This window comes from Schistocerca serialis, chromosome 9 (genome assembly GCF_023864345.2).
Source record: "Schistocerca serialis cubense isolate TAMUIC-IGC-003099 chromosome 9, iqSchSeri2.2, whole genome shotgun sequence".
In the NCBI taxonomy this organism is placed as follows: Eukaryota; Metazoa; Arthropoda; class Insecta; order Orthoptera; family Acrididae; genus Schistocerca; species Schistocerca serialis.
Window position 1 is genome coordinate 435,613,121 of NC_064646.1, and position 27,853 is coordinate 435,640,973.

The 27,853-nt window shown below is 45.5% G+C and overlaps 1 protein-coding gene across 1 annotated transcript in view; it reads left to right on the forward strand.

Annotated features, from left to right (window-relative positions):
- Positions 1 to 27,853, forward strand: part of LOC126419688 (transient receptor potential channel pyrexia-like) — a 213,010-nt gene that overhangs the window by 18,880 nt on the left and 166,277 nt on the right. The window contains exon 2 of the mRNA XM_050086872.1: positions 15,721 to 15,751. Coding sequence (XP_049942829.1) covers positions 15,721 to 15,751 — 31 coding nt within the window. The remainder of the gene's footprint in view (positions 1 to 15,720; positions 15,752 to 27,853) is intronic.

A 27,853-nucleotide genomic window follows, 5' to 3' on the forward strand; every position in this document is an offset into this window, starting at 1 on the left:
GAGCACCTTCAGGAAACTGGAATCCCTTCATAAAAAATCTGGAAGCTCTGTTGTCCCATCTCACAGTAAAAGACAAAGAAATAGTGGTTCCTGGTGATTTTAATGTGGATTTATTGAAAAGCTCTGTCAGTGAATAATTATTGCAACCAGTAACACTGTCATTCAATTAAATGCCTACGGTGAACTTTGCAATTAGGGTATGCAAATGCTCTGAGACTGCTATTGATAATATCTTTGTAGACACATCTAGGAAAAAAGTCATATCAGAAAATCAATAGTAAATGAGCTATCTGATTACGACATGCAGCATCTTGTGTTAAATGTTGAAACTTGTCAGGATAAAAAAAATCTTTAAATCTGAGTACAGGATGGTAATAAATCAGTCAAAAATTGAGAATTTTAGGAGAATGCTCAAAGACGTGAACTGGATTGATGTTAACAATACTTCTGACTCAAACGGAGATACAAAGCATTCATTAATGAAGTTACTTCATCTTTTGAAAAGTTACTTCCTCTTTTGGGTCAATAGAGTGAAAACTGAATCTAATCTAATCTTCAGGCATAGTAGTATTTGACGTCCTATCTCACAATCTATGTGTTATAAAATGATATATTCATGCAGGTGAAATCGGAAACGTATGTGGATACTGTCTGCGAAATGTGTTGCGAATATTGTAGGAAAGAAGAAATAATTTAAAACAATATGCATGACGTAGTAGTTTTTCATGCATTGGGTATTTATGACGCGCATCTCCTGAACTAAATGTCGAACAATGACGTCATTCAGTGATATATGTGAATAATGTCTGCAAAATGTGTCACGGTTATAGTTAGTGGCAAAGAAGTAATAAATTAAAACGTCATGCTTCATGTGGCTTTTGTAACGCATGGACAACGAAAATGTAATAAGCGATTCGCCATTTTGTGGGTGTCGTCGGCGAGAAAAAGTTTGGTAATGGTTTGAAATTATGCGTGAAGTTTGCAGCAAGTCTCTAAGTGCTCTCATTCTCAAATACTGGATGATTAAATAATGGGTGTTCTCGTGTCGTGGTCTACAGTCCATTGTCATGCCCACCCCCTTTGATAGGTAGGTGGTTCGTACCCTCACAGTCATTCTTTCCGGACAGTAAGTGATATGTGTACCAAGTATGGTTGAAATCGGTCCAGTGGTTATGAAGATATGTCAACATACGTACATACATACACACACTTGTACATACGAGTGGCGTTCAACAAGTAACGTAAAACATTTTTTTTCTAGGCCCCTTTCGGTTGAAAAAATGCAGAATTTGGTGTGAGACGTCGTGGAACATTCCCGCTTCAGACCCCATAGTTTCGTGAAGTTTCAATAGGTGGCGGTGCTATACGTAACCTTCAAAATGTAGCCTGTAACGGAGGAGCGTTCCAAGCAGAGAGCTCTCATCGAGTTTTTTTGGCAGACAGAATATCGCAGACATTCGTAGCCGCTATTAAAAAGATCTTAGAATTTCACGTTAATTTTTCAATTTCCTGCCCTACCGATTTCGTGATCTCGTAACGACGCAAGAGAGCGTACGTTAATCTAGAAAGTAGGCTAAAAATAGGAAAAGAAGGGCAGTGGATAGTGTCCGAGAAATAGTGGACGTATGCTCATACGCCTTTCAGAGCAAAAGTACATCACGGAAGTGTCCGTATATCAGTTAAGAAGCATCATATACAAGCAAATAGAATTCAGTCCTGAACCAACGAAAGATCTATCAATTTATAAAAAAATTTACACAAACTCCATTCCATGTATCAAATTTCGTTATTTCCGACATCAAAAAATATGGTGCCATCAGCTGGAAACTGGTTGTTGATAACTGAAAAGGAATAGACTGTTTTAACGCTGTGAAGCTAGAAAATTTTGTGTGTGTTTTGGATTACTGCAATTAACAAAAAGGCATCGAAGACTGCGTCAAAACACTAGCGCTCTTGTAACCTAAATCATGAAACAACAGTTATCAGTATTTTCGTAGCATAATAGCGGTTAAGTAGGCGGAATACAGAAATTTCTAAAATATTATCATCCATCAATCCATTAAGCAGTTGTGTCATTTATCAATTTGTATTTATCATTCGGCGTCAGACGGTACGTTACGAGATGGCGTCGATAAATATACACTAAGGTGACAAAGTTCACGAGGTAGCGATGTTCACATGTGCAGATGGCGGTAGTCTCGCGTGCACGAGGTATAAAAGGGCAGAGTATTGGCGGAGCTGTCCTTTGTACTTAGATAATTCATGTGAAAACGTTTCCGACATGATTATGGCAGCACAACAGAAACTATAGGAATTACCTTTCACCACGTACAACACAGTGGCCGGCGGCCTTCTCTTAACGACTGAGAGCATCGGTATTTGCGTGGGTTTGTCAGTGCTAATATATAAACAACACTGCGTGAAATAACCGCAGAAATCAATGTGGGACGTACGACGAACGTATCTGTTAGGACAGTGCGGTGAAATTTGGCGTTAATGAGATTTAGCAGTAGACGACCGACGGGAGCGCCTTTGCTAACATCGCGATATTGCCTACAGTGCCTGTCCTGGCCTCGTGACCACATCGGTTGGATGCTAGACGACTGGAAAACCGTGACCTGATCGGATGAGTTCCGATTTCAGTTGGTATGAGCTGATGGTAGTGTTCGAGTGTGGCGCAGACCCAGCGAAGCCAAGGACCCAAGCTGTCAACCAGGCGCTGTGCAAGCTGGTGTGGTCCCGTAACATTGTGGGCTGTATTTACATGGAATGGGCTGGGCCCTCTGTTCGAGTTGAACCGATTATTGACTCGAAATGGTTGTGTTGGGCTACTTGGAGACAATATGCAGCCATTCACGGACCTCATGTTCCCGAACGATGATGAAATTTGTATGGATGACAATACGCTATATCAACGGGTCACAATTGTTCGTGTGTGGTTTGAGGAACATTATGGACAATTCGAGCGAATGATTTGGCTACCCAGAACTCCTGATATGAATCCCATCAAACATTTATGGGGTAAATCGAAAGGCGACTTCGTGCACAACATCCTGCACCGTTAACACTATCGCGATTATGGACGATCATAGAGAGAGCATGGATCAGTATTTGTGCAGGGGACTTCCAACGATTTGTTGAGTCCATGCCATGTCGAGTTGCTGCACTACGCCGGGCAGTAGATGGTCCTACACAATATTAGGATGTATCCCATGACTTTTGTCACCTCAGAGTAGTTGTATATATACACTCCTGGAAATTGAAATAAGAACACCGTGAATTCATTGTCCCAGGAAGGGGAAACTTTATTGACACATTCCTGGGTTCAGATACATCACATGATCACACTGACAGAACCACAGTCACATAGACACAGGCAACAGAGCATGCACAATGTCGGCACTAGTACAGTGTATATCCACCATTCGCAGCAATGCTGGCTGCTATTCTCCCATGGAGACGATCGTAGAGATGCTGGATGTAGTCCTGTGGAACGGCTTGCCATGCCATTTCCACCTGGCGCCTCAGTTGGGCCAGCGTTCGTGCTGGACGTGCAGACCGCGTGAGACGACGCTTCATCCAGTCCCAAACATGCTCAATGGGGGACAGATCCGGAGATCTTGCTGGCCAGGGTAGTTGACTTACACCTTCTAGAGCACGTTGGGTGGCACGGGATACATGCGGATGTGCATTGTCCTGTTGGAACAGCAAGTTCCCTTGCCGGTCTAGGAATGGTAGAACGATGGGTTCGATGACGGTTTGGATGTACCGTGCACTATTTAGTGTCCCCTCGACGATCACCAGTGGTGTACGGCCAGTGTAGGAGATCGCTCCCCACACCATGACGCCGGGTGTTGGCCCTGTGTGCCTCGGTCGTATGCAGTCCTGATTGTGGCGCTCACCTGCACGGCGCCAAACACGCATACGACCATCATTGGCACCAAGGCAGAAGCGACTCTCATCGCTGAAGACGACACGTCTCCATTCGTCCCTCCATTCACGCCTGTCGCGACACCACTGGAGGCGGGCTGCACGATGTTGGGGCGTGAGCGGAAGACGGCCTAACGGTGTGCGGCACCGTAGCCCAGCTTCATGGAGACGGTTGCGAATGGTCCTCACCGATACCCCAGGATCAACAGTGTCCCTAATTTGCTGGGAAGTGGCGGTGCGGTCCCCTACGGCACTGCGTAGGATCCTACGGTCTTGGCGTGCATCCGTGTGTCGCTGCGGTCCGGTCCCAGGTCGACGGGCACGTGCACCTTCCGCCGACCACTGGCGACAACATCGATGTACTGTGGAGACCTCACGCCCCACGTGTTGAGCAATTCGGCGGTACGTCCACCCGGCCTCCCGCATGCCCACTATACGCCCTCGCTCAAAGTCCGTCAACTGCACATACGGTTCACGTCCACGCTGTCGCGGCATGCTACCAGTGTTAAAGACTGCGATGGAACTCCGTATGCCACGGCAAACTGGCTGACACTGACGGCGGCGGTGCACAAATGCTGCGCAGCTAGCGCCATTCGACGGCCAACACCGCGGTTCCTGGTGTGTCCGCTGTGCCGTGCGTGTGATCATTGCTTGTACAGCCCTCTCGCAGTGTCCGGAGCAAGTATGGTGGGTCTGACACACCGGTGTCAATGTGTTCTTTTTTCCATTTCCAGGACTGTAGTTAGGTACTGCTGCCACTTCGGTCTTTAAGTACAGATAACAAGAACAGCCAGTAGGTTTTGGCAGTTGCTTATTTCAGTCTCCAATCTGGAGATGCCCCCTGACATTAGAGACCGCGTTCTCGAGGAGACGTTGATTAGCAAATAAAAATTGTAATGCCTCATCTCAAAGAGGACGCAGGTCCATTACTACAATAACAACATGCTGCATTAGATATAGTGAAAGAAAAAACAAGAAATAGTTGTAATCTAAATACGAAAAGAGATACCCACTGAGTATGCCACATCAGTGTTCCGGAGGTATTGAATCTGCCGATACCATCCCGTTTGCTTTGATCCGTTCCGTCATCAAAATGGCGTTCATAATCACTCGCTGAAATTGAATATGCGTAAAATATGTACCATAACAAGAATTGTACACATTCTCGTAACGTCTGAATCTATGATTTCGTCAACTCTGTACTAAAATGACTCTATACAACCTAAACCAAACTTCGGTCTACGGTATTAACGAGTATGTTACCAGAAACTCTATTCCAAAATATAATATTGAAGCAAAACAGTCATTGACAAAGTTTTTCTGTTACTTTCAGCCATCTTCAGTGTTTATTACGTGACATGCTACTGGATTCATTTATTTCACTAATGCAATTTCGAAATTTAACCCATTATGAATTTGTCACGAAGAGTTCCAATCTCGCATCTCAGTTAAATCTGTTCATACACATTCTTATTTCCACAGTCTTACAAGATGATTGCGATAAGCAGTTTGAGTGTGTGTTGGAATCCGTGTCTACTCCAGTAATGTTTCGTTCTCATTTTTCTGGATTTCTATACTTTACACGCTTCTGGTGTTCGATATATTTCTGTGAAATGGTTCGAATACACTGCAGCTTCCTGTGAATGCCATACAACATTCTACGTAAATGTGGCAGCAGAAAATTTGTGGCAATCTATCCGAACTGTTTGCCAGCGTTCCCAAAAGATGTGTGAATTCCTAAGGGATCAAAGTGCTGAGCTCATCAGTCCATAGACTTACACCACTTAAACTAATTTATGCTAACAACAACACACACACACCCATGTCCGAGGGAGGACTCGAACCTCCAGCGGAAGGGGCAGCATTCCCCACCTTGTTGTGTCCTGACGTCGGCAGGAAAAAAACTAACAGTCAATCTGAACACACTTTATTATAATCAAAGAAAAAACGCCTTCTTGGCATACACTAAGTTTTATGCACAAGAACAATCAGAAAAACAAATTCCCACAACCCTTATGGTGGCAAACCAGATAAGGAAACAAGACAATCGAAGAAAATACTGACCAAAATATGCTCTACAAAATAAAACGTGCTACTACAATGCTACGGCGAGTGAATATAATGTTAGGGCCGGCGTAAGTACTGGCCGGAGCTGTTGCTAGCGGTTGGTAAACATTGCCGGTCTGACGGTCTAGGCGTGCTTATAAAGCCAGGTCGGCAGAGTGCTACATGAGTCATATGAGTTTCAATTGGAGGAACACTGCCACATGTTGTGTGGCGAAGTAGTTCCGTGTTTATTTGGAAAGTCTGTTCTTGTTTCTGTCCGTTGGCGATGTTTCTCTTCGCGTTCCTGAAAGAGGGATCGGCAACCCAACTTGCGTGTCGGTTGTGCGGGCCCTCGAACTAATAAGGGGCCGCTACGACAATCCTCTTACTAAATATACAGGGTGGTCCATTGATATTGACCGGGCCAAATATCTCACGAAATAAGCATCAAACGAAAAAACTACAAAGAACGAAACTCGTCTAGCTCGAGGGGGGAAACCAGATGGCCCTATGGTTAGCCCGCTAGATGGCACTGTCATAGGTCAAACGGATATCAACTGCGTTGTTTTAATTAGGAACCTTCCATTTTTATTACATATTCGTGTAGTACGTAAAGAAATATGAATGTTTTAGTTGGACCACTTTTTTCGCTTTGTGATAGATGGCGCTGTAATAGTCACAAACGTATAAGTACGGTATTTGGTTCGTGATACATTACCCGTGTTAAAATGGACCGTTTACCAATTGCGGAAAAGGTCGATATCGTGTTGATGTATGGCTATTGTGATCAAAACGCCCAACGGGCGTGTGCTACGTATGCTGCTCGGTATCCTGGACGACATCATCCAACTGTCCGGACCGTTCGCCGGATAGTAACGTTATTTAAGGAAACAGGAAGTGTTCAGCCACATGCGAAACGTCAACCACGACCTGCAACAAATGATGGTGCCTAAGTAGGTGTTTTGGCTGCTGTCGCGGCTAATCCGCACATCAGTAGCAGACAAATTGCGCGAGAATCGGGAATCTCAAAAACGTCCGTGTTGAGAATGCTACATTAACATCGATTGCACCCGTACCATATTTCCATGCACCACGAACTGCATGGCGACGACTTTGAATGTCGTGTACAGTTCTGCCACTGGAAAAAAGAGAAATTACAGGACGATGACAGATTTTTTGCACGCGTTGTATTTAGCGACGAAGCGTCATTCACCAACAGCGGTAACGTAAACCGACATAATATGCACTATTGGGCAACGGAAAATCCACGATGGTTGCGACAAGTGGAACATCAGCGACCTTGGCGGGTTAATTTATGGCGCGGCATTATGGGAGGAAGGATAACTGGCCCCCATTTTATCGATGGCAGTGTAAATGGTGCAATGTTTGCTGAGTTCCTACGTAATCTTCTACCGATGTTACTACAAGATGTTTCACTGCATGACAGAACGGCGTTGTACTTCAAACATGATGGATGTCCGGCACATAGCTCGAGTGCGGTTGAAGCGGTATTGAAGAGCATATTTCATGACAGATGGGTTGGTCATCGAAGCAGCATACCATTGCCCACACGTTCGCCGGACCTGGCGTCCCCGGATGTCTTTCTGTGGCGAAAGTTGAAGGATATTTGCTATTGTGATCCACCGACAACGCCTGACAACAAGCGACAGCGCATTGTCAATGCATGTGCGAACATTACGGAAGGCGAACTACTCGCTGTTGAGAGGAATGTCGTTACACGTATTGCCAAATGCATTGAGGTTGACGGACATAATTTTGAGCATTTATTGCGCTAATGTGGTATTTACAGGTAATCAAACTGTAAAAGTATGCGTTCTGAGAAATGATAAGTTCACAAAGGTACATGTATCATATTGGAACAACCGAAATAAAATGTTCAAACGTACCTACGTTCTGTCTTTTAATTTAAAAAACCTACCTGTTACCAACTGTTCGTCTAAACTTGTGAGCCATATGGTTTGTGACTATTACAGCATCATCTATCACAAAGTGAAAAAAGTGGCCCAACTAAAACATCCATATTTCTTTACGTACTACACGAATATGTAATAAAATGGGGGTACCTATTTAAAAAAAACGCAGTTGATATCCGTTCGACCCTTGGCAGCGCCATTTAGCGGGCCGACCATAGTGCCATCTGGTTTTCCCCTTCAAGCTAGACAAGTTTCGTTCTTTGTAGTTTTTTCGTTTGACGCTTATTTTGTGAGCTAACTGACCCGGTCACGATCAATGGACCACCCTGTATATCAATTTTTTTAATATATTTTTTTATTTTTTTTCATCAGTCTACTGACTGGTTTGATGCGGCCCGCCACGAATTCCTTTCCTGTGCTAACCTCTTCATCTCAGAGTAGCACTTGCAACCTACGTCCTCAATTATTTGCTTGACGTATTCCAATCTCTGTCTTCCTCTACAGTTTTTGCCCTCTACAGCTCCCTCTAGTACCATGGAAGTCATTCCCTCATGTCTTAGCAGATGTCCTATCATCCTGTCCCTTCTCCTTATCAGTGTTTTCCACATATTCCTTTCCTCTCCGATTCTGCGTAGGACCTCCTCATTCCTTACCTTATCACTCCACCTAATTTTCAACATTCGTCTATAGCACCACGTATCAAATGCTTCGATTCTCTTCTGTTCCGGTTTTCCCACAGTCCATGTTTCATTACCATACAATGCTGTACTCCAGACGTACATCCTCAGAAATTTCTTCCTCAAATTAAGGCCGGTATTTGATATTAGTAGACTTCTCTTGGCCAGAAATGCCTTTTTTGCCATAGCGAGTCTGCTTTTGATGTCCTCCTTGCTCCGTCCGTCATCGGTTATTTTACTGCCTAGGTAGCAGAATTCCTTAACTTCGTTGACTTCGTGACCATCAATCCTGATATTAAGTTTCTCGCTGTTCTCATTTCTACTACTTCTCATTACCTTCGTCTTTCTCCGATTTACTCTCAAACCATACTGTGTACTCATTAGCCTGTTCATTTCGTTCAGCAGATCATTTAATTCTCCTGCACTTTCACTCAGGATAGCAATGTCATCAGCGAATCGTATCATTGATATCCTTTCACCTTGTATTTTAATTCCACTCCTGAACCTTTCTTCTATTTCCATCATTGCTTTCTCGATGTACAGATTGAAGAGTAGGGGCGAAAGGCTACAGCTTTGTCTTACACCCTTCTTAATACGAGCACTTCGTTCTTGATCTTCCACTCTTATTATTCCCTCTTGGTTGTTGTACATATTGTATATGACCCGTCTCTCCCTATAGCTTACCCCTACTTTTTTCAGAATCTCGAACAGGTTGCACCATTTTATATTGTCGAACGCTTGATTTTTCTTTAGCCTTGCTTCCATTATTAGCCGTAACGTCAGAATTGCCTCTCTCGTCCCTTTACTTTTCCTAAAGCCAAACTGACCGTCACCTAGAGCATTCTCAATTTTCTTTTCCATTCTTCTGTATATTATTCTTGTAAGCAGCTTCGATGCATGAGCTGTTAAGCTGATTGTGCGATAATTCTCGCACTTGTCAGCTCTTGCCGTCTTCGGAATTGTGTGGATGATGCTTTTCCGAAAGTCAGATGGTATATCGCCAGACTCATATACTCTACACACCAATGTGAATAGTCGTTTTGTTGCCACTTCCCCCAATGATTTTATAAATTCTGATGGAATGTTATCTATCCCTTCTGCCTTATTTGACCGAAAGCTCTTTTAAATTCCGATTCTAATACTGGATCCCCTACTCTTCTAAATCGACTCCTGTTTCTTCTTCTATCACATCAGACAAATCTTCACCCTCATAGAGGCCTTCAATGTATTCTTTCCACCTATCTGCTCTCTCCTCTGCATTTAACAGTGGAATTCCCGTTGCACTCTTAATGTTACCACCGTTGCTTTTAATGTCACCAAAGATTGTTTTGACTTTCCTGTATGCTGAGTCTGTCCTTCCGACAATCATATCTTTTTCGATTGTTCACATTTTTCCTGCAGCCATTTCGTCTTAGCTTCCCTGCACTTCCTATTTATTTCATTCCTCAGCGACTTGTATTTCTGTATTCCTGATTTTCCCTGAACATGTTTGTACTTCCTCCTTTCATCAATCAACTGAAGTATTTCTTCTGTTACCCATGGTTCTTCTCAGCTATCTCCTTTGTACCTATGTTTTCCTTCCCAACTTCTGTGAGGGCCCTTTTTAGAGATGACCATTCCTCTTCAACTGTACTGCCTACTGCGCTATTCCTTATTGCTGTATCTATAGCGTTAGACAACTTCAAACGTATCTCGTCATTCCTTAGTACTTCCGTATCCCACTTCTTTGCGTATTGATTCTTCCTGACTAATGTCTTGAACATCAGCCTACTCTTCATCACTACTATATTGTGATCTGAGTCTATATCTGCTCCTGGGTACGCCTTACAATCCAGTATCTGATTTCGGAATCTCTGTCCGACCATGATGTAATCTAATTGAAATCTTCCCGTATCTCCCGGCCTTTTCCAAGTATACCTCCTCCTCTTGTGATTCTTGAACAGGGTATTCGCTATTACTAGCTGAAACTTGTTACTGACATTCAAATTTTGCCTGGCCATCAACGAACTTTGTTTTTCTCTTTACGCAGGATCGAACATACAATCACAAATAGTTTTAACTGTAGCGACTTAAGGTAAATATTGAGTTACAGTGAGCCAGTAAGAGATGCAGAGATGCTCAACATTGCCGAAAGTGCAATATACCAATGAGATCTAATTATAGTCATGTTGACATTACATGCAACTCTATTCTTGTATTGGTTACGTACGGAGTATAATATGGAAGATAGTTTGAGACGTTATATATAAGTACATTTGAGGGGTGTTCTAAAGTAACTAGTCGAAATAACGCTGTGGGTATAAGTGAAGTCCTTATCGGAAAGTAATCACCAAAGGCGTGAGCCTAAGGGCTACTTGTTCTCAGGATTCCTGTTGCTGTGACAGGAGCCAGTTCTCCATTGTGCCCTACAGTCCGTCGTCTGTCGATGCGCTTCCCTTTGAGGCACGCTTTAGCAAGCCAGACAGATGGAGGTCACAGGGCGACATATCTGGACTTGTGGATGCTCGAGCTGCTCCCACTTGACCCTGGGCATCGCAATTTGTGTGATCTTGGAGGCGTGCGACGTGCGTCATCGTGGAGCAGAATCACTCTCTCCTTGACTAGCCCATGCCGTTGGGTCTTGATGGACCTGCGTAGGCTACAGTGTCTCACAGTACATGTCACTGTTAATGGTTTTCCGTGCTAGAGGAATTCGATGAGTATCTTACGTCGAAAAGACGGTGGGCACCACATTGCATGCGAAGGGCACACTTTTGAAGTTTTTAGGGTGAGGTGACGACACTATATTCGCGTTCCTAGACGTCTCATAACGTTAACTCAAAACGTCATATGCAAATATCAACCGCTTTGGCTGATATGCCGTCTCCCACCTTTTCACTTAAACTCCGCTCATATATACAATGACGGAGTAAATGCAACACCCTCAAGGACTGTATTCAGTGGCACCAGTGTCTATTATGTGGATACTGAGGCGTTGTAGTGTTAGTGATTCTTTTGTCGCGGTCATTGCCGATCAGATGGCGCTCAGGAAGCCCGTCCGTGCACGCTCTACAGGCCGTATCTGTGCTGAATTTAGAGGTATGGAGCGTTTGCAACATTCATCCTAGTGTACAACCATCTCCCGCCAGCGAATGCTGAACAACTTGAGGCCAGCCACTGCGGCCGAGCAGTTCTAGGCGCTTGAGTCTGGAATCGCACGACCGCTACGGTCGCAGGTTCGAATCCTGCCTCGAGCATGGATGTGTGTGATGTCCTTAGGTTAGTTAGGTTTAAGTAGTTCTATGTCTAGGGGACTGATGACCTTAGATGTTAAGTCCCATAGTGCTCAGAGCCATTTGAATCATTTTTTGAACAACTTGAGCGATTTGAACAAAGTCGCGTCGTTGGCCTGCAGGAATCAGCTGGACGTAGTGGCGGACTGCTCCACATGCTGGACACAGTGTATGGATGGCGCGTCGCTGCTTTCAACAGTGGTCTGTGGAACATTCCCATACTAAGTTCTGGGCATTCGCGTAGTACTGACGCACGTCGTGTACGACGCATTGAGAGAGCAGCGGTGGCCGAGAGAACATCGTCCGGGGAGGGAATCCGGACACATGTTACACCTGCTGTGTAACCAAAGACCGTCAGGAACTGTCTGAATGCAGGACTAAGATCGTGTGTGCCTTTGCCAAGGCTACCACTGAAATCACGACACTGCCAAATACAGCTGCTCCGGTGTCGTGAAAGTATCGACTGGAGATCAGAATCGGGCTCTGTTATCCTTAGTGATTAGACAATGTTCTGTCTATATGCGAGATAGCGCTCTATTGCGGAGTCCATTCACTGGCGACTGACTGATCCCACCGCACACCTCGTGGTGTGGGGCGCATCAGTTACAATACATGGCTGCATTTGATGTTTCTGCAGAGTTAAGTAATCAAAACCCGCTACATTGCAAAGGTTGTTATCCCCGTACTAACGCCATTTCTTCGACAGGAGGTGATGTGCTTTTTCAGCAGGATAATGCACGTGTGCATACGGCTGCCTCGACGCAAAGTGCTCCTTGTGTTGCACAGCTGCTCTGTCCAGCACGATGACCAAATCTCTCTTCAACTGAACACGTATGAGACATGGTGAAGCGGGAACTCACTAGTTCTCCAGACATTGTAAGAACCACTGCGGACTTGCAGTAAGGGGTGCAACATGCTTCTACGATCTGTCGCAGGATACCGTTCGGTACCTTTATGATCGTTTGCATGCGAGAATACACACCTGTACTGACGGCAGTTGGAGGTACACTGTGCATTGATGCGACTGTCTGGGCACCTTTTTGACGTGTGTGTTTCGTTTGGTCTGAATTTGTTATCATACACTCCTACAATAACGAACTCGCTTGTCAACAAAGTGGCCTTGTCTTTCAGGATGTTGAATTTTGTTTCTGTTGGTTGTTTAAAACTGTATGCAAAGAAACAATGCGGTATTTCAGCAAACTGGTTGTCAGCATAAAATTACTTGTAAGAACTGAACTTAAACTATAAAACTCCAATCTGTATATCCATCTTTTTTTAAGCATCCTGCTATCAGATCCTATTAATTTGCATCGAATATGCATAGTTGGGCGGTAACACCTGGAGATAAGGGAAATTCTCTTGTAACCAGTTTCCTTTTTACTTATACTTTATGCATGCCAATATTATGTTGTTCGGGTTGGCCTCATCGCGTTGATCTTAATCACAGCATAGGGATGATGGACGCCACATGACTCTTGCTTAGCTTCACGTAGTCGAGTCACCGTCGAGGAGAGATGTCCGATTGTATGGCCGCTAGATATCCATCCTTACGGTGTCAAGATACAACCTATTCGCGGTTCCCGTCAAGGTAAGTATGTTCCTTGATCCTAGGTCTGAAATCAGTGTGAGGGATTGGCGTTAGACGGATTTGTCCTTCTGTAATGCTCCTTTTTGCTAGGAGGTAGAGTCTTTCGTTATGGAAGATCCATGATGTCTCTTTACTCATAGCAAATAGACGTGTATGTTGTTTCTCCTAACTTCTGCAATGGTTTCTAAAAATCGAAAAATATATCTGTTCGTTCTGGAGTCCGTGAGGATCAATATGAGCTAAAATAAATCTCCGTACCATAACAAACGGCCTCCCTAAGGCTAGTACCTCCGCTGTATGGATGGAGACTTCGGTTGGAAGTGCAGCCACCTGATAGATGCCATGAGAGCAGCTGAAGAAGGTGTACCCACTCCGTCTTCTATTTTAGAACCTTCTGTGCATGAACAAACGAACTTTGGCCAATTGCTCTAGTTCGTAACTGATGTTCTTCCCGTTTTTTATGACACCGGCGCTGTATTAAACAAGATCTTTCTAAACGAGATCGAGTGTTACATCTCGATTTGACATGTTAGTGGTATGGGATGGCTGTATACCCTTTCTGTCGCTACCTGTCCCCTCTCCCACCTTCCCTCTCCCACCCCCTCTCCAGATTCCCCCAGGGATGGAAACTGTGTACATCATTTGTGTTAGCCACGTGAAAGTGTGAGAATATCTACGAAATGTTTGTGAATCGTGTAACGGAGGCGGGACGTGAATAACAACCTGCAATTCACCTAGTTGGAAGACCACGTTCAAGCTGGCCGGTACACCGCCCTCGTCGCGTCGTTAACCTGCTGCGCGGATTCGGTTCGGGACCGGCCCTTCTCCCCCAATCCCTAAAGCGGGGTGTTAACGGGCGCCTCTGTCCGGACAGATGCTGTATCATGGAAGATATCGAAATCAAGGTCATGTCCTGTCCTGTTGGATTACTGGTAAGAGATTCCGCCATTTCTCGTAGCTTCTTACCTGCAAGTCGAGGTCGGATAGTACTGTTCATGAGAGGTGCCTGGTATAACCCCCGGAATTCGGACGCTGCCTTTGTAAAGTTGTGATGAAATGTCAATAGACAAATGGAGAGAAATGTACCTGACGGCATATTTCTTCGTATGTTTGATGGCATTTTGGAATCTTCCACTAAAGAACCTCTGGATGAACAGCCTGAACCCTTGCATACACATTTGTTTGTTGTCCAGCCACATGGAAAAAGGATTTTTTTTTTCAATTTTTGTGGGCTGAGGAGCCCACCTGGAAGAAATCAAAATGTAATAATGTAATCAAATATGTTAGTTCTGTGTGTAATGGGTAATTCCTATAGCTTCCGCATGAAGCATTATTATAAATGAGAGAAAGTCAGATCCTATTAGTAAGTAGATGCAGAGGTGGGAAACGAGGAAAAAAGACTGCGAAAATTATTGGAACAGCTATCTTACCACAGGGTAATTAAGTACTGTTTGAAAAAAATCTACAAAAATATCCAATCAGATCTCGACAAAGTTTCGGAGTTTCGATGATTAACAACTAGCTTTAAATGTTCAGAAAGGTGAAATTGTGCACTTCAAAGAAGGCACAGGAACAGTGTTCTTTGGCTAAAGTCAATAACAGGTAAAGCAGATGGCAGAATTCGGATCACATGGGAGATACTGGGAAACTGCAATCAGAGTACAAAAGAGCCTGCTTACAAATAAATAACTTGTGTGTTCTACCTTACGATGTTGCTCAAGTGAGTGCGACCTATATCTGATACAAATAACATAAGAAATTGAACAAATACTAAGAAGGGCTGCACGAATTGTCACAAATTTGTTTACCTCTTTGAAGAGAGGCACAGAAATGCTGAAGAGCCTGAACTGGCAGACGATTGAAGATGAAAATTATCCACGAGCCTACTTATAAAATTTCGGAACCTCCTATGTATCGTTCCCGTACGGAACACGATGTTACAGCGCGCACAGAGGCATTTAAGGAGTCGTTCTTCCAGCAATGCATACGCGACTGGAACGGGAAGAAAACTTAACATGTGGCTCTTTGCTAAGTGCCCTCTGCCTTGCATTCCACGGTGCTTTTGCAGAGTACGTATGTAGCTGTTTATCGCTTTGGTAGCTGGTATGGGAACGATGGGATGCTCATGTCAGCGGTTTTATATGAGCTATCACTTCTCCAATAACAGTGAAACGAATCGCCTTGAGATATTGTTTATTTAAAGTTGCTGTTTTCTTATTGACGTTTACGTACTTCGCATTACGTACGATAATTTTGTTTTCCTTTTGTTTCAGGAACAAGATGAAGGCGTTTTCCTGCATCAAGGTGGGTATCGCGCTTGGGTTCAACAATGTTCGGTACAAGTCTTCATAGAAAATCTTTCTTGTGTCGAGCTTTTATTTCTCTGTGGCTGTTATCGTTTTTGAGCTCTGAACGTGATGGCGGTCTCTCATCTTGGATACTGGGTCATTATGTTTCTGTGACAAGGTGCTGTTACCACCTTATGATAGGCAGGTAAGTCACGTATGCCATCTGTTCGTGGATCACATAAATATTACACACACATTTTCCTGTTTGATCGTTCTTGAGTTGTGTGTGCTGATATGGAGGAGCAGAAAGTGTACAGGGCACTACCTAAAAGCCACATCCAGAGTGGCCGGAATACCAGACTTATGGCTGTTAACAGGGCGCGCGGATTCGACTGAGGGTTTCGAAAGCAGGTAAATGGAAGACTAGCGTTTAATGTCCCGTCGACGACGAGTCATTGCAGGTGAAGTACAAGTTCGAATAAGGGCACGACGGAAATTGCTTTCTGCGATTTAGGAAGAAATATGAATATACACTCATGTTCAGAAAGAAACTGGACGCCTTGAACATTAGAGATAGGACGTCCATATTCACAGGACATGTACATTAGTATGTTCTGCAAAAATTATTAGCGCTCGAACAACGTTGGTCGGCGGTTCAAGGTCATCATTGATATCGCAGCGCCGGCCGGAGTGGCCGAGCGGTTCTAGGCGCTTCAGTCTGGAACCGCAGACCGCTATGGTCGCAGGTTCGAATCCTGCCTCGGGCATAGATGTGTGTGATGTCCTTAGGTTAGTTAGGTTTAAGTAGTTGTAAGTTCTAGGGGACTGATGACCTCAGATGTTAAGTCCCATAGTGCCCAGAGTCATTTGAACCATTTTTTATATCGCAGCGCAACACCACTTACCCGTAAAATGTGCCTGCGGCTCTCGTTGTCACTATAAACCGAAGGTAATGGATCTGTGTGACGTGAGCAGATGTGTAGGATGGCTCGCAGACGTATCCGCGAACCGTACTGTCAAATCAATGTGTTTGAAAGAGGGCGCATTATTGCCGTATGAGAATGTGATGCATTCATCCGGGAAATTGCTGCTCGGTCGGGACGAGGTGTTTTGGCAGTGCAACGGATGTGTGCAGAATGCTTCATGGAAGGCCGTAGAACACAACGAGATGTGTCAGGACGCTTCAACCATACCACTCCCCGCCGGCCGCGGTGGTCTCGCGTTTCTAGGCGCGCAGTCCGGAACCGTGCGACTGCTACGGTCGCAGGTTCGAATCCTGCCTCGGCCATGGATGTGTGTGATGTCCTTAGGTTAGTTAGGTTTAAGTAGTTCTAAGTTCTAGGGGACTGATGACCACAGCAGTTGAGTCCCATAGTGCTCAGAGCCATTTGAACCATTTTTGAACCACTCCCCGAGAAGATCGACACCTCACCTGGATGGCACTGCATAGCAGATCTGCGTCGTCCCCGGCTCTGGCGCAACTGTGGAACAGTGTAACACGTCGTCCACTATCAGGGGTGACAGTCCATCGCCGTTTATAACGGCGCGCGTAACGTGCGCGTCGTCCGCTGCTGCGCCCACCTTTGATGAATCTGTAGAAACATGCTAGACGGCAATGGGGTATGAAGCGACACCGCTGGCGACAGAAATGGCATCAGTGTTTTCGGACGAATCCGCTTGTTTGAAAATGATGGCAGCATTTTCTTTCGCAAGCAGACAAGGGGAGCGGCATCACGGTGATGGCATTCGCACAAGACACACAGCCTGATGGTGTGGGGTGCTACTGGGTACAACCATAAACCACATCTGGTCCGTGTCCCGGGCATTGTGACCTACGTCAATGACATCCTGCAACCCGTAGCCATACCCTTTCTGCACAACACCAGAATGGCTCTGAGCACTATGCGACTTAACTTCTGTGGTCATCAGTCGCCTAGAACTTAGAACTAATTAAACCTAACTAACCTAAGGACATCACACACATCCATGCCCGAGGCAGGATTCGAACCTGCGACCGTAGCGGTCGCTCGGCTCCAGACTGTAGCGCCTAGAACCGCACGGCCACTCCGGCCGGCCTCTGCATAACACCCTAGACACCATTTTTCAGCAAGAAAATGCACGACCACGTGTTGTGGACGAACACGCTGAGGTGGTTGTGGGTGTTGCAGTGTTGTTTTCGCCTGGGGTGGCGTCGTGATCTTGGTCGCGTCCTCATTGCAAAAAATGGTTCAAATGGCTCTGAGCACTATGGGACTCAACTGCTGAGGTCATTAGTCCCCTAGAACTTAGAACTAGTTAAACCTAACTAACCTAAGGACATCACAAACATCCATGCCCGAGGCAGGATTCGAACCTGCGACCGTAGCGGTCTTGCGGTTCCAGACTGCAGCGCCTTTAACCGTCCTCATTGCATCCGCAGATGATCGGTGGTTTCTTTGTCCGTGGGTGACGTCTTCACCACTTTGACGTAGTTGAAGGGGAGGATTGTCGCCTCTGCCCGCCGGTGGAACCGTACTCCAATCGCTGTTCGTGTCAGCCGACCTGACATGGCCTTCCTAGCCTCAGCCAGAACACGTGCATGGCTGACCATTACTATCGGATGATGATGATAATTATGATTATGGTTCGTCGGGCCCTCAACGGCGTGGTTATCAGTGCCCGTACATATTCCCATCTTTTCACTGTCCACGTTCCCGAATGATAATGAAATGATGGGGAGAACACCATCAGCCAGAATTCTCGGGTGGAGAAACTCCCAGACCCGGCCAGTAACCGAAACCAGGACCCCGTGATCCAGAGTCAGCGACGCTAACCACTAGACCACGAGTTGCGGACATTATTACCAGACGGCAACTGCTCAGCTCAGGTAGGATGATATATATCTTGTCCGATTTCTATTTGGCGGAAATCATTGTATACCTCGTAAGTGCCAAACGTCTACCATTTATCAGCCACATGGCTGATCACGTTTCCGTACAGTCGGAAAGCTGCAGTTCGGCCAGGACCTCAAAGGGAAGTTCAAAGACTCTAAGTGTGCGCAAGCATAGGCTTGCGTGGTCCACTGTAACTACCCCGATGCGACCATCGAAGTGTTTGAACTTAAGTGATCACCAGAGTTGTGCACACCTCGGCATTTATCATCTTGATGTAAACGACGCTGGTCATAATTGATAAGCAAATGCCCACGATGTCCAGGGGACCCAGACGTAGATCGTCTCGTAAGCATTGTTCAACCTCACGTGCGCCTAGTCTTGCGTGATCCTGTTGAAAAAACGATTTTGATCTAGGCCTATCTATAAGAGTGCGCCATATTTAGAACGTGTGTCTAAGGACGCGCAGTGGCTTGTTAGTTAACAACTGTCCGCGTACATCTCCGATGGCGGGTCGCAAAGAGATGTCCGCGCCTCACCGCTGCTAAGAGTAAACTGCCGCTTGGGCCATCCGGACACGATCTCTGATCGACAAAAATTTGCAACTTATCACACACTGCAGTACAGTGAAACTTGTCCATTAACCTCCAACTCTCAAATTATTGATTCCCATAGGAGTTAAGATGATATTAGTGCAGTCACACTCAAGCAAATGGCATGGAGCTGTCACACTATCGCAGACATATACATACATAAGAGTAGTGTCTGTTGTATCGGACAATAGAACTATCTTAAAACAATATGATTTGTAACATACGCGCTATGTTGAAGAAAGGATTATTCGTATTTCTCGAGAAAAATGAATAACTTTGTAGTGAAATAACTGACCCATTAACTTTCGAGAGTGCAGTAGCATAAAGTTTATTTCTTCTTTTTCTTCTGATATTACGTCTATAAATATTTTCACAGCGTGTTTACAGAGTGAAGCTGCGGTACTCGTTCTGTCGTTTCTTTTTAAACCAAAGATACACAAGTGCCAGAGACGTTGATCCGCGGCAGAGAGTATGCGTAGATTGCATCTGTGTCTACGCAGTCGATGCAAATGTCGGTAACTTGCCGTCAGAAATAGGTTGGATCCTCACCATGCACAAAGTTACACAGATTTTTATTTTCATCCCCCCCCCCCCCCCCCCCACACACACCGAAGACAGCAGCGCGTGTCGTTTCGTCAAAGATGCTCCGCAAGGCTAGGGTTTACAAGATTCTCTGCCAGTGTATCATTCCGTACATCGGGCAGACGAGGAGCACCGTCCTTAGGACGAATGGCACGCCGTAGGCAGAAGTAAGGCTGTGAAGACGGGGCGTGAGTCGTGCTTGGGTAGCTCAGTCGGTAGGGCACTTGCTCGCGAAAGGCAAAGGTCCCGAGTTCGAGTCTCGGTCCGGCACACAGTTTTAATCTGCCAGGAAGTTTCAATAAGATAGTTGTTTCAGGCAGAAACGATTGGTAATCAAGGGAGTAAGACGAGCGTGAGAGAACCGCAAGCAATTGGCAGCTACTTTGGAAATTGACAGCGTGTTTTCTAGCCCGTGGTGTAAGCGTCAGCATCTCTACGTGTATCTATAGGAGGCTGACAGTCAGTTATGAAGTAAGTTTACGCCTTGCGCATGGTGAGTACAAGACTCCCGCCAACAGGGCCCCTAGCAGTGGGGTCATTGCGGCGCTCAGTGATTACATCAAGGCCCACGAGAGACAGGCCGTGGCTCATAAGTCGCAGCACGTGACACTGCAGGTCTTACGAGTGAAAGCATGTCTCTGCCGGGATGCAAGTAACTATTTCAGACGAGTTTAATAGTTCTTGAGCGCCTGTTTAAATATACGCAAGCTCTCGATAGTACGCCACAGTTAAGACCTTTAATGGGTACCTTTTCAATTACATTTTGATTTCCAGTGATCCTTGAACGAAGGCGAACAATCGCGAAATGTGGCGGACAAGCCAACTAGCTTCACGCCAAGTTCGTTGTGGAGTCCGCATTTCTCGTGGGGCCCGAAGTACATGATGCGACGTCACTGACAGAAGTGACACTGAATGACCCAGCTGGCTCATATTTAAATAGACGCTCCTTGCAAGGAAACATCGTATTGTTGCGGTGCTCATTGTTTTCTGCTTCCACCCTAAATGGACTTTCATAAGAAAAGGGTCACTTATACAAATGATTTCCGAAAGAACTCTGTAGAGTGGATGGCATTACCTGGCTGGTCCTAACCTGGCACTACACGCTAGCAGAAGTATTTTTGCGCTCAAGGTGTCCTCATTTCGTACAAAGCCACTTCTCTGTCGGTCACCACGATATAGGTGAAAGTTAATAATTATAACATATTACTATTCTCCATCAGTAGCTGGTGGAACATAACAGTATTAAAAAGGAAACAGTTCTTTAGTGCTCTGAAAAATTATGTTTATGTGGTCATAAACCAGTTTTCGGCTTCTTAGGACATTGTCAAGAGTTTAACATTAAGGTGTCGCCTTATGATAGACTAAGAAGACGAGAATATGGTCAACGTATCTCTGTGCTGTAAAGGTACCTCACACGTCAACCCAAAGGGTCCTTCTATAAAACAGAATGGCACCCCAGACTATCATTCATGGTTGTCCGGCCATATGGCAGGTGACAGTCTGGGTCCTCCAGTCACGTCTTCGCTGGTCGCTGCGGCCTGTAATCCCATTGACTGGAGTATAATTGCCTTCATTGGTGAGTCCCGCTTAGAACTCAGCCCTAATGAGCAGCTAAGACGTGTCTGCAACCGCCGTGGTCACCAGTGGGATACCAATATGACTGTCACCAGCCACATGGCCCGTAACCAGAAGTGATGGTCTAGGGTGCCACTTCATTTCACAGCAGGACCGTTTTGTTTGTTATCCACGGCACCCTTACAGCGCAGCCGTCTGTCGATCATATTGTGCGCCCCATTTTGTTGCTATTCACGACAAGCAATCCTAGGCTTACATTTCAGCAAACATGATGCCTGCCGGCACTTGACGAGAGTTTCTACTGTGTGTCTCCGTGCTTGTCAAACCCTACATTGGCCAGTACGTTCGTCGGATCTGCCGCCGGATCTCTCCCCAGTTGAGAACTTTTGGAGCACAATGGGCAGGACCCTCCAACCAGCTCAGGATTCTGATGATCTAACCCGCCAGTTGAACGGAATTTTGTTTGCACGATATCCATCACTGACTTGCTCAGCTTGTGAAGTTCTTTTTCGTGACTAAATGAACCAATGTTTCTAAAATTGTAATCATTTGTTTGCCTGTGCATGTGCGTCACATCTACCGATTTTCGTCCCATTCGGATAACTCCTTCCTGGTAAGTCGTTTTTTCTTTTTTTTGTCTTAGAGTCCAAACGTAATTTTGCAGAACGTGAGGAACGTGTATTCGATATGATGTTTCACCGGCGTATTTCGAAGTTATAAAATCCTCGGACTGTTCATTTCGGCAAACAGACTGCTTGAGATGTTGGTTCCTGGTAATTGATTTTCTACTCTGTTCAGGTCGGCATCCTATATATACTGACCGTTACCCACTCCACTATCCTGCCTCTTGTCGGTATGTCCGCAGCTCGTGGTCTTGCGGTCTCGCTTCCCGCGCACGAGGTCCCAGGTTCTATTCCCGACGGGTCACGGATTTTTCCTGCCTCGAGATGACTGGGTGTTGTTGTGTCGTCTTCATCATCATCATCATCATCATCATTCATCCCCATTACAGTCGGAGGAAGGCAATGGCAAACCACCTGCGCTAGGACCTTGTCTAGTACAGCGGTGTGGGTCTCCCGCATCGTCCCCTACGCTTCTCGGCGTATGGCACTTCCTCATTCTTGTTGTTATTCGTTCAACTATCATGGAGGCTGATGGCAGTGGTCAAGTTGGCGACGCCCTGCTGCGTACCACCGTGCCTCCAGCCTCGGTGCTATCGCAGCCGGGTTCTAGCCATACTGCACGGCAATGCTTCGCTTTTCCTCGGCTGATGGCAGCGCACCACGTCTGACTCATCTGAGGCCGCTGTATTCGTTAAATATACCGTTCTGGACTAACTTCAATGGCTTCTTTAATCGCGGACTTCCAGACGGAGATTGCCCAAGTATCTTACTTTTGTTGCAATCTGTAATATGGCTAGTTGTTATACTAGTGTCGACCACGGCTGATTTGATAATCTGACGTAACTCAGTGCAGCGTCTGTATTGATGGCACCTCTTTTCTACTGTGTGTGCAATTTTCCAAGTGTATGCCTTGCTGCACTGACAGGTTTTTTGGTATATCCTTGGTTTGCAAAGACCTAAATCGCCCTTTACTGTACCCGGCTGCGTCAAGGTGTTAAAGGGTGGGCGAAACACACATTTGTCATTACGTCGCGCCAAGATTCTCCTGAATTTTCTGGAAATGTAGCCGATGGCATCGCCACACCCACCACTACCACCACGGCAGCGGCTGCATGGGCAGCGACTAGAGCGGAGTTGTGGAGGGGTAACGCACAACGTATGTAGAACGCTGAGCAAATGGCAACGAGTCTGTTTTGTCGAAATATCACGGAGAACCTACTCCCTGACTCGTGGAGATGGTTGAAATGGCTCTAAGCACTATGGGACTTAACATCTGAGGTCATCAGTCCCCCAGGCTTAGAACTACCTAAACATAACTAACCTAAGGACATCACACACATCCATGCCCGAGACAGGAATCGAACCTGCGGCCGTAGTAGCAGCGCGGTTCCGCACTGAATGGCCTAGAACCGCTCGGTCACAGCGGCCGGCACTCGTGGAGAATTCTACAAGTTTTCTATAATTATAAATTTAAGAGAGATGCTTCAGAGTGAAAATCCACCAAAAATCCTAGCGCAATGTGTGTTACGTTTCACTTCCACTCACTAAATATGTGCCGGAGCTACACGATGTATATGGCCTAGTGCAACTACAGATGTACACCGATGGAATTTTGAACTGTAAATTGCATATCACGATCTGGTAATCACTCTATGGTGTGTAATTAGATAAAATTCTCGAGCTTCTTCTGCGAAATACCGCAATTTCATGTTGTATAATGACAAAAAAAAAACTGAAAATTTGTAACAAAATTGAGCTAATGGCGGATCGGTGCCACATCGTAATGTTGTGTCCAACAAAGGGCTGAAAAAAGAAATTGTTATGAAATTGGTAGTTAGCATAAATACGTGGAATTTATGACAAGAAAGTATTGAAACACGTTTTGTTTGATAATTAACTTAATACATTGTAAATTATGGAGAGCTACAGAGCACGAAGCTTACATGATGAGAGCAAGATGGAAGAGAGCAGGCAGGCATTTCCTAGCTACCCTCGACAGAACTGAAGGCCGTGCCTTCGTTTATTATTAAATATAATGTAAATGTTAAAGTATGGAGTCTTTGGTTCGGAATCATTACAAAGAATTTTGTGCAAAAATTAAATTTTACGAAGGAGTAGTACAGCACCTTTTAAGTTACTTTCATCTCCTTCTCTCTATTCTGGACTGCATTTAGAAAAACATTACGCCATTGTAACATTTTCACTTATTAATTAACGCTTACCTTACCGAAATATCAAATTTCAGTTAACTACAGTCCCCTGTATTTGCCCGCTCGGTTGGCCGTGCGGTCTAATGCACGGCTTTCCGGAGGGGAGGGAGCGCCGGTCCCCGGCACGAATCCGCTCGACGGATTTGTGTAGAGGTCCGGTGGGCCGGCCAGTCTGTGGATGGTTTTTAGACAGTTTTCCATCTGCCTCGGCAAATGCGGGCTGGTTCCCCTTATTCCATCTTAGCTACACTATGTCGGCGATTGCTGCGCAAACAAGTTCTCCACGTACGCGTACTCCACCATTACTCTACCACGCAAACATAGGGGTTACACTCGTCAGCTGCGAGGCGATCCCTGGGGGGTCCACCGGGGGCCGAACCGCACAATAACACTGGGTTCGGTGTGGGGTGGGGGAGGGGTGAAGTGGACTGCGGTAGTCGTCGTGGGGTTGCGAACCACTGCGGCTGCGGCGGGGACGGAGCCTCTCTCTCCGTCGTCTCTAGGTCCCCGGTTAACACAACATAACATCCCTGTATTTTAGACGTACATTTACATTAAAATGTGCACCATTTGAACGAGAATAGTGTCGTAAAAGAAAGACACTAAACTTTCATTTGGGAGCGCGGAAGTTCAAATTCTAGTATGACCACCCACATTTAGGTTTTCTTTGGTTTTCGTGAAAAACTTACAGAAAATGCGAGAATGATTCCTTTGATATGACACTGACGATTTCGGTTTCCATCCTTTTGTCAGTCAGAACTTGTGCTCGGCCACTAATGCTCTTACAGCTCTCAGGCAGTTATAAGCCCTAATCTTCTTTCTCTGTGGCTCTTTGGTTTTCGTACTAGAATGACAGGAACTGGTTTCAGACTTTTCCTTCTGGAAATGACGTTCCTCAGGTCTGTGCTGACGTGGGGTACGGTAACGACTATAAGCCGCCTGCGCGCATTCCGCCGCAGCTGTCCTCACATCGGAGCGTTCTCAGCCGTTAGCTTGTGGCGCGCCTCAAATTGCCTGCTCATGGATCGTTGCAGACCACGCGACTGCCATTAGCGCACCAGGCACAAACGAGGTCGCCACGACTGTGCTGTCTGCAATGGTGGTGGCGTGCGACGACCAGGAGTAGTACACTGCCCGTCATCGGTGCTGCAGCTTGATGAAGGCGGCATGCGACGCAAGTCAGATCGGCATGCGGTGTACTACACTCTCGGATATGCACGTGTTGAGCTTTTCAGCGCATCTGCAAGAAATAAGTAAGAGGAACGCCTGCCTCATTATGTATAATGGTTGAAGCAGAACCCCATAGTCAAAATTTCGGAAGTTGTTTAGGAATATTTTAAGAGTATTTTGGTATAAGAGATCCGTGGTCTCGTCACGGAGTAGTTACCTGTCGTTTGATCTCTTGCTCTCATTTTAATTTGTGTTTGCATTGCACTGGAAATATATGCGTGAAACTGCAAATGTCGGCGATATGCACTGTGTGTCTTGTTTGGAAACACTTGTTTCCATTCACTGATCTTAATTCTTGTTGGCAACAGTGAAGCTCACTTTACTCTTCGACCTCAAGACTGCATTCAATAGTGATCGGTTCTGTCTAGTTTTTTTTTATTACGGTTGAGTTAATTGTACGTTAATAGCGATACACGACAGTACGGATAGGTTTACTAATGAAGAGTTGGCCGATACGCACCTAGTGCCTGGAGGAGCGGCACAACAACCATATGGTGAGATGATCTCCCACCGACTGCAAGTTTATTACGCTTATACACCAGAGACTTTTCTCTGGCCAACCACGACGTGTGCAGTATGAACGACTGGCACTTTGTCCAGCCTTCCTGACGACGAGAGAGTCTCATAACAAAATACATTTTATTTTTCTGACAGCAGATTCAAATTATACGTAAATTTACGAATTATTTGATGTGCCACACTACATTACATTACATTACTGGCCATTAAAATTGCTACACCACGAAGATGACGTGCTACAGTCGCGAAATTTAACCGACAGGAAGAAGATGCTGTGATATGCAAATGATTAGCTTTTCAGAGCATTCATACAAGGTTGGCGCCGGTGGCGACACCTACAACGTGCTGACATGAGGAAAATTTCCAACCGATTTCTCACACACAAACAGCAGTTGACCGGCGTTGCCTGGTGAAATGTTGTTGTGATGCCTCGTGGAAGGAGAAATGTGTACCATCACGTTTCCGACTTTGACAAAGGTCGGATTGTAGCCTATAACGATTGCGGTTTATCGTATCGCGACATTGCTGCTCTCGTTGGTTGCGATCCAATGACTGTTAGCAGAATATGGAATCGGTGGGTTCAGGAGGGTAATACGGAACGCTGTGTTGGATCCCAACGACCTCGTGCTACACCAAGAAGAAATGCAGATGATAAACGGGTATTCATTGGACAATTATATTATACTAGAACTGACATGTGATTACATTTTCACAGACATGGGTACCTCATTCTATACCAGAAATCATAAACCCACGACCAGATGTTTCCAGTCGTTGAGAGATCTGGAGAACGGGCTGGCCACAGCAAGTCGGATACCCTCTGTCTGTGGGTTAAATCAGTACAGCACAGTGTACACGCCATCCAAACTCTGACTCAATGCCCAGGCGTATCAAGGCTGTTATTACGGCCAAAGGTGGTTGTTCTGGGTACTGATTTCTCAGGATCAATGCATCCAAATTGCGTGAAAATGTAATCACATGTCAGTTCTAGTATAATATATTTGTCCAATGAATACCCGTTTATCATCTGCATTTCTTCTTGGTGTAGCAATTTTAATGGCCATTGGTGTAATATTGAGAAAGACGATGAAATTTATCATAAATTAAGTCATATCAAGCTAATATTCCGCGGCAGTCAGATATCACCGTAGGCTAGTCAGAGGAATGTTGTCTCGTGGGGCCGGAGTAATTTTCCGAGCCTTGATTTAAATATCCCCAATAATTTGCAATATCGCAAACAGCCACAAAGGCTGTTCGAGCAGTTATTTTGAATTCCAGACCACGGAGTCTTCTTGGCGGAGGGACACCAGACTGTCTCTCCGTTTTATACGAGTTGCTGCCACTCCAGGAAGCCAACTTCGGAACCGTGAGACCAGACCTGGCGGGACGGAACGAAACTTAACAATCGCCCTGGTTAGGTTGGCTAAGGGCTCCTACTGAGCTGCGATACTGTCGGTAACAAAACTGACCGGAAAGGCTCTCTAGTTTTCAGTTGCTTGCAGCGGTTAGTTGAAGCAGGTCAGCAGAATTCGAAAGAACAGAAGTTGCCGCCATTTGTATGCCTTTGTGCTCGCCTACTGTTCTTAACAGCAGCCATGGACCTTATAACTACGGTTCCAGCCGTTTCACTGTAAATGTAACGCAAACATGATTATTTCGGTCGCGAACCATCACAAACGCATAGGTTTGCGTATCGATTGGTAGACGCGAAAAAGCTAATCATGCTTTCTCAATAGTACTGTTTACTGCCCCTGGTTCAAATGGTTCAGATAGCTCTAAGCACTATGGGACTTAACATCTGGGCCGGCCGATGTGGCCGAGCGGTTCTAGGCGCTTCAGTTTGGAACCGCGCGACCGCTACGGTCGCAGGTTCGAATCCTGCCTCGGGCATGGATGTGTGTGTTGTCCTTAGGTTA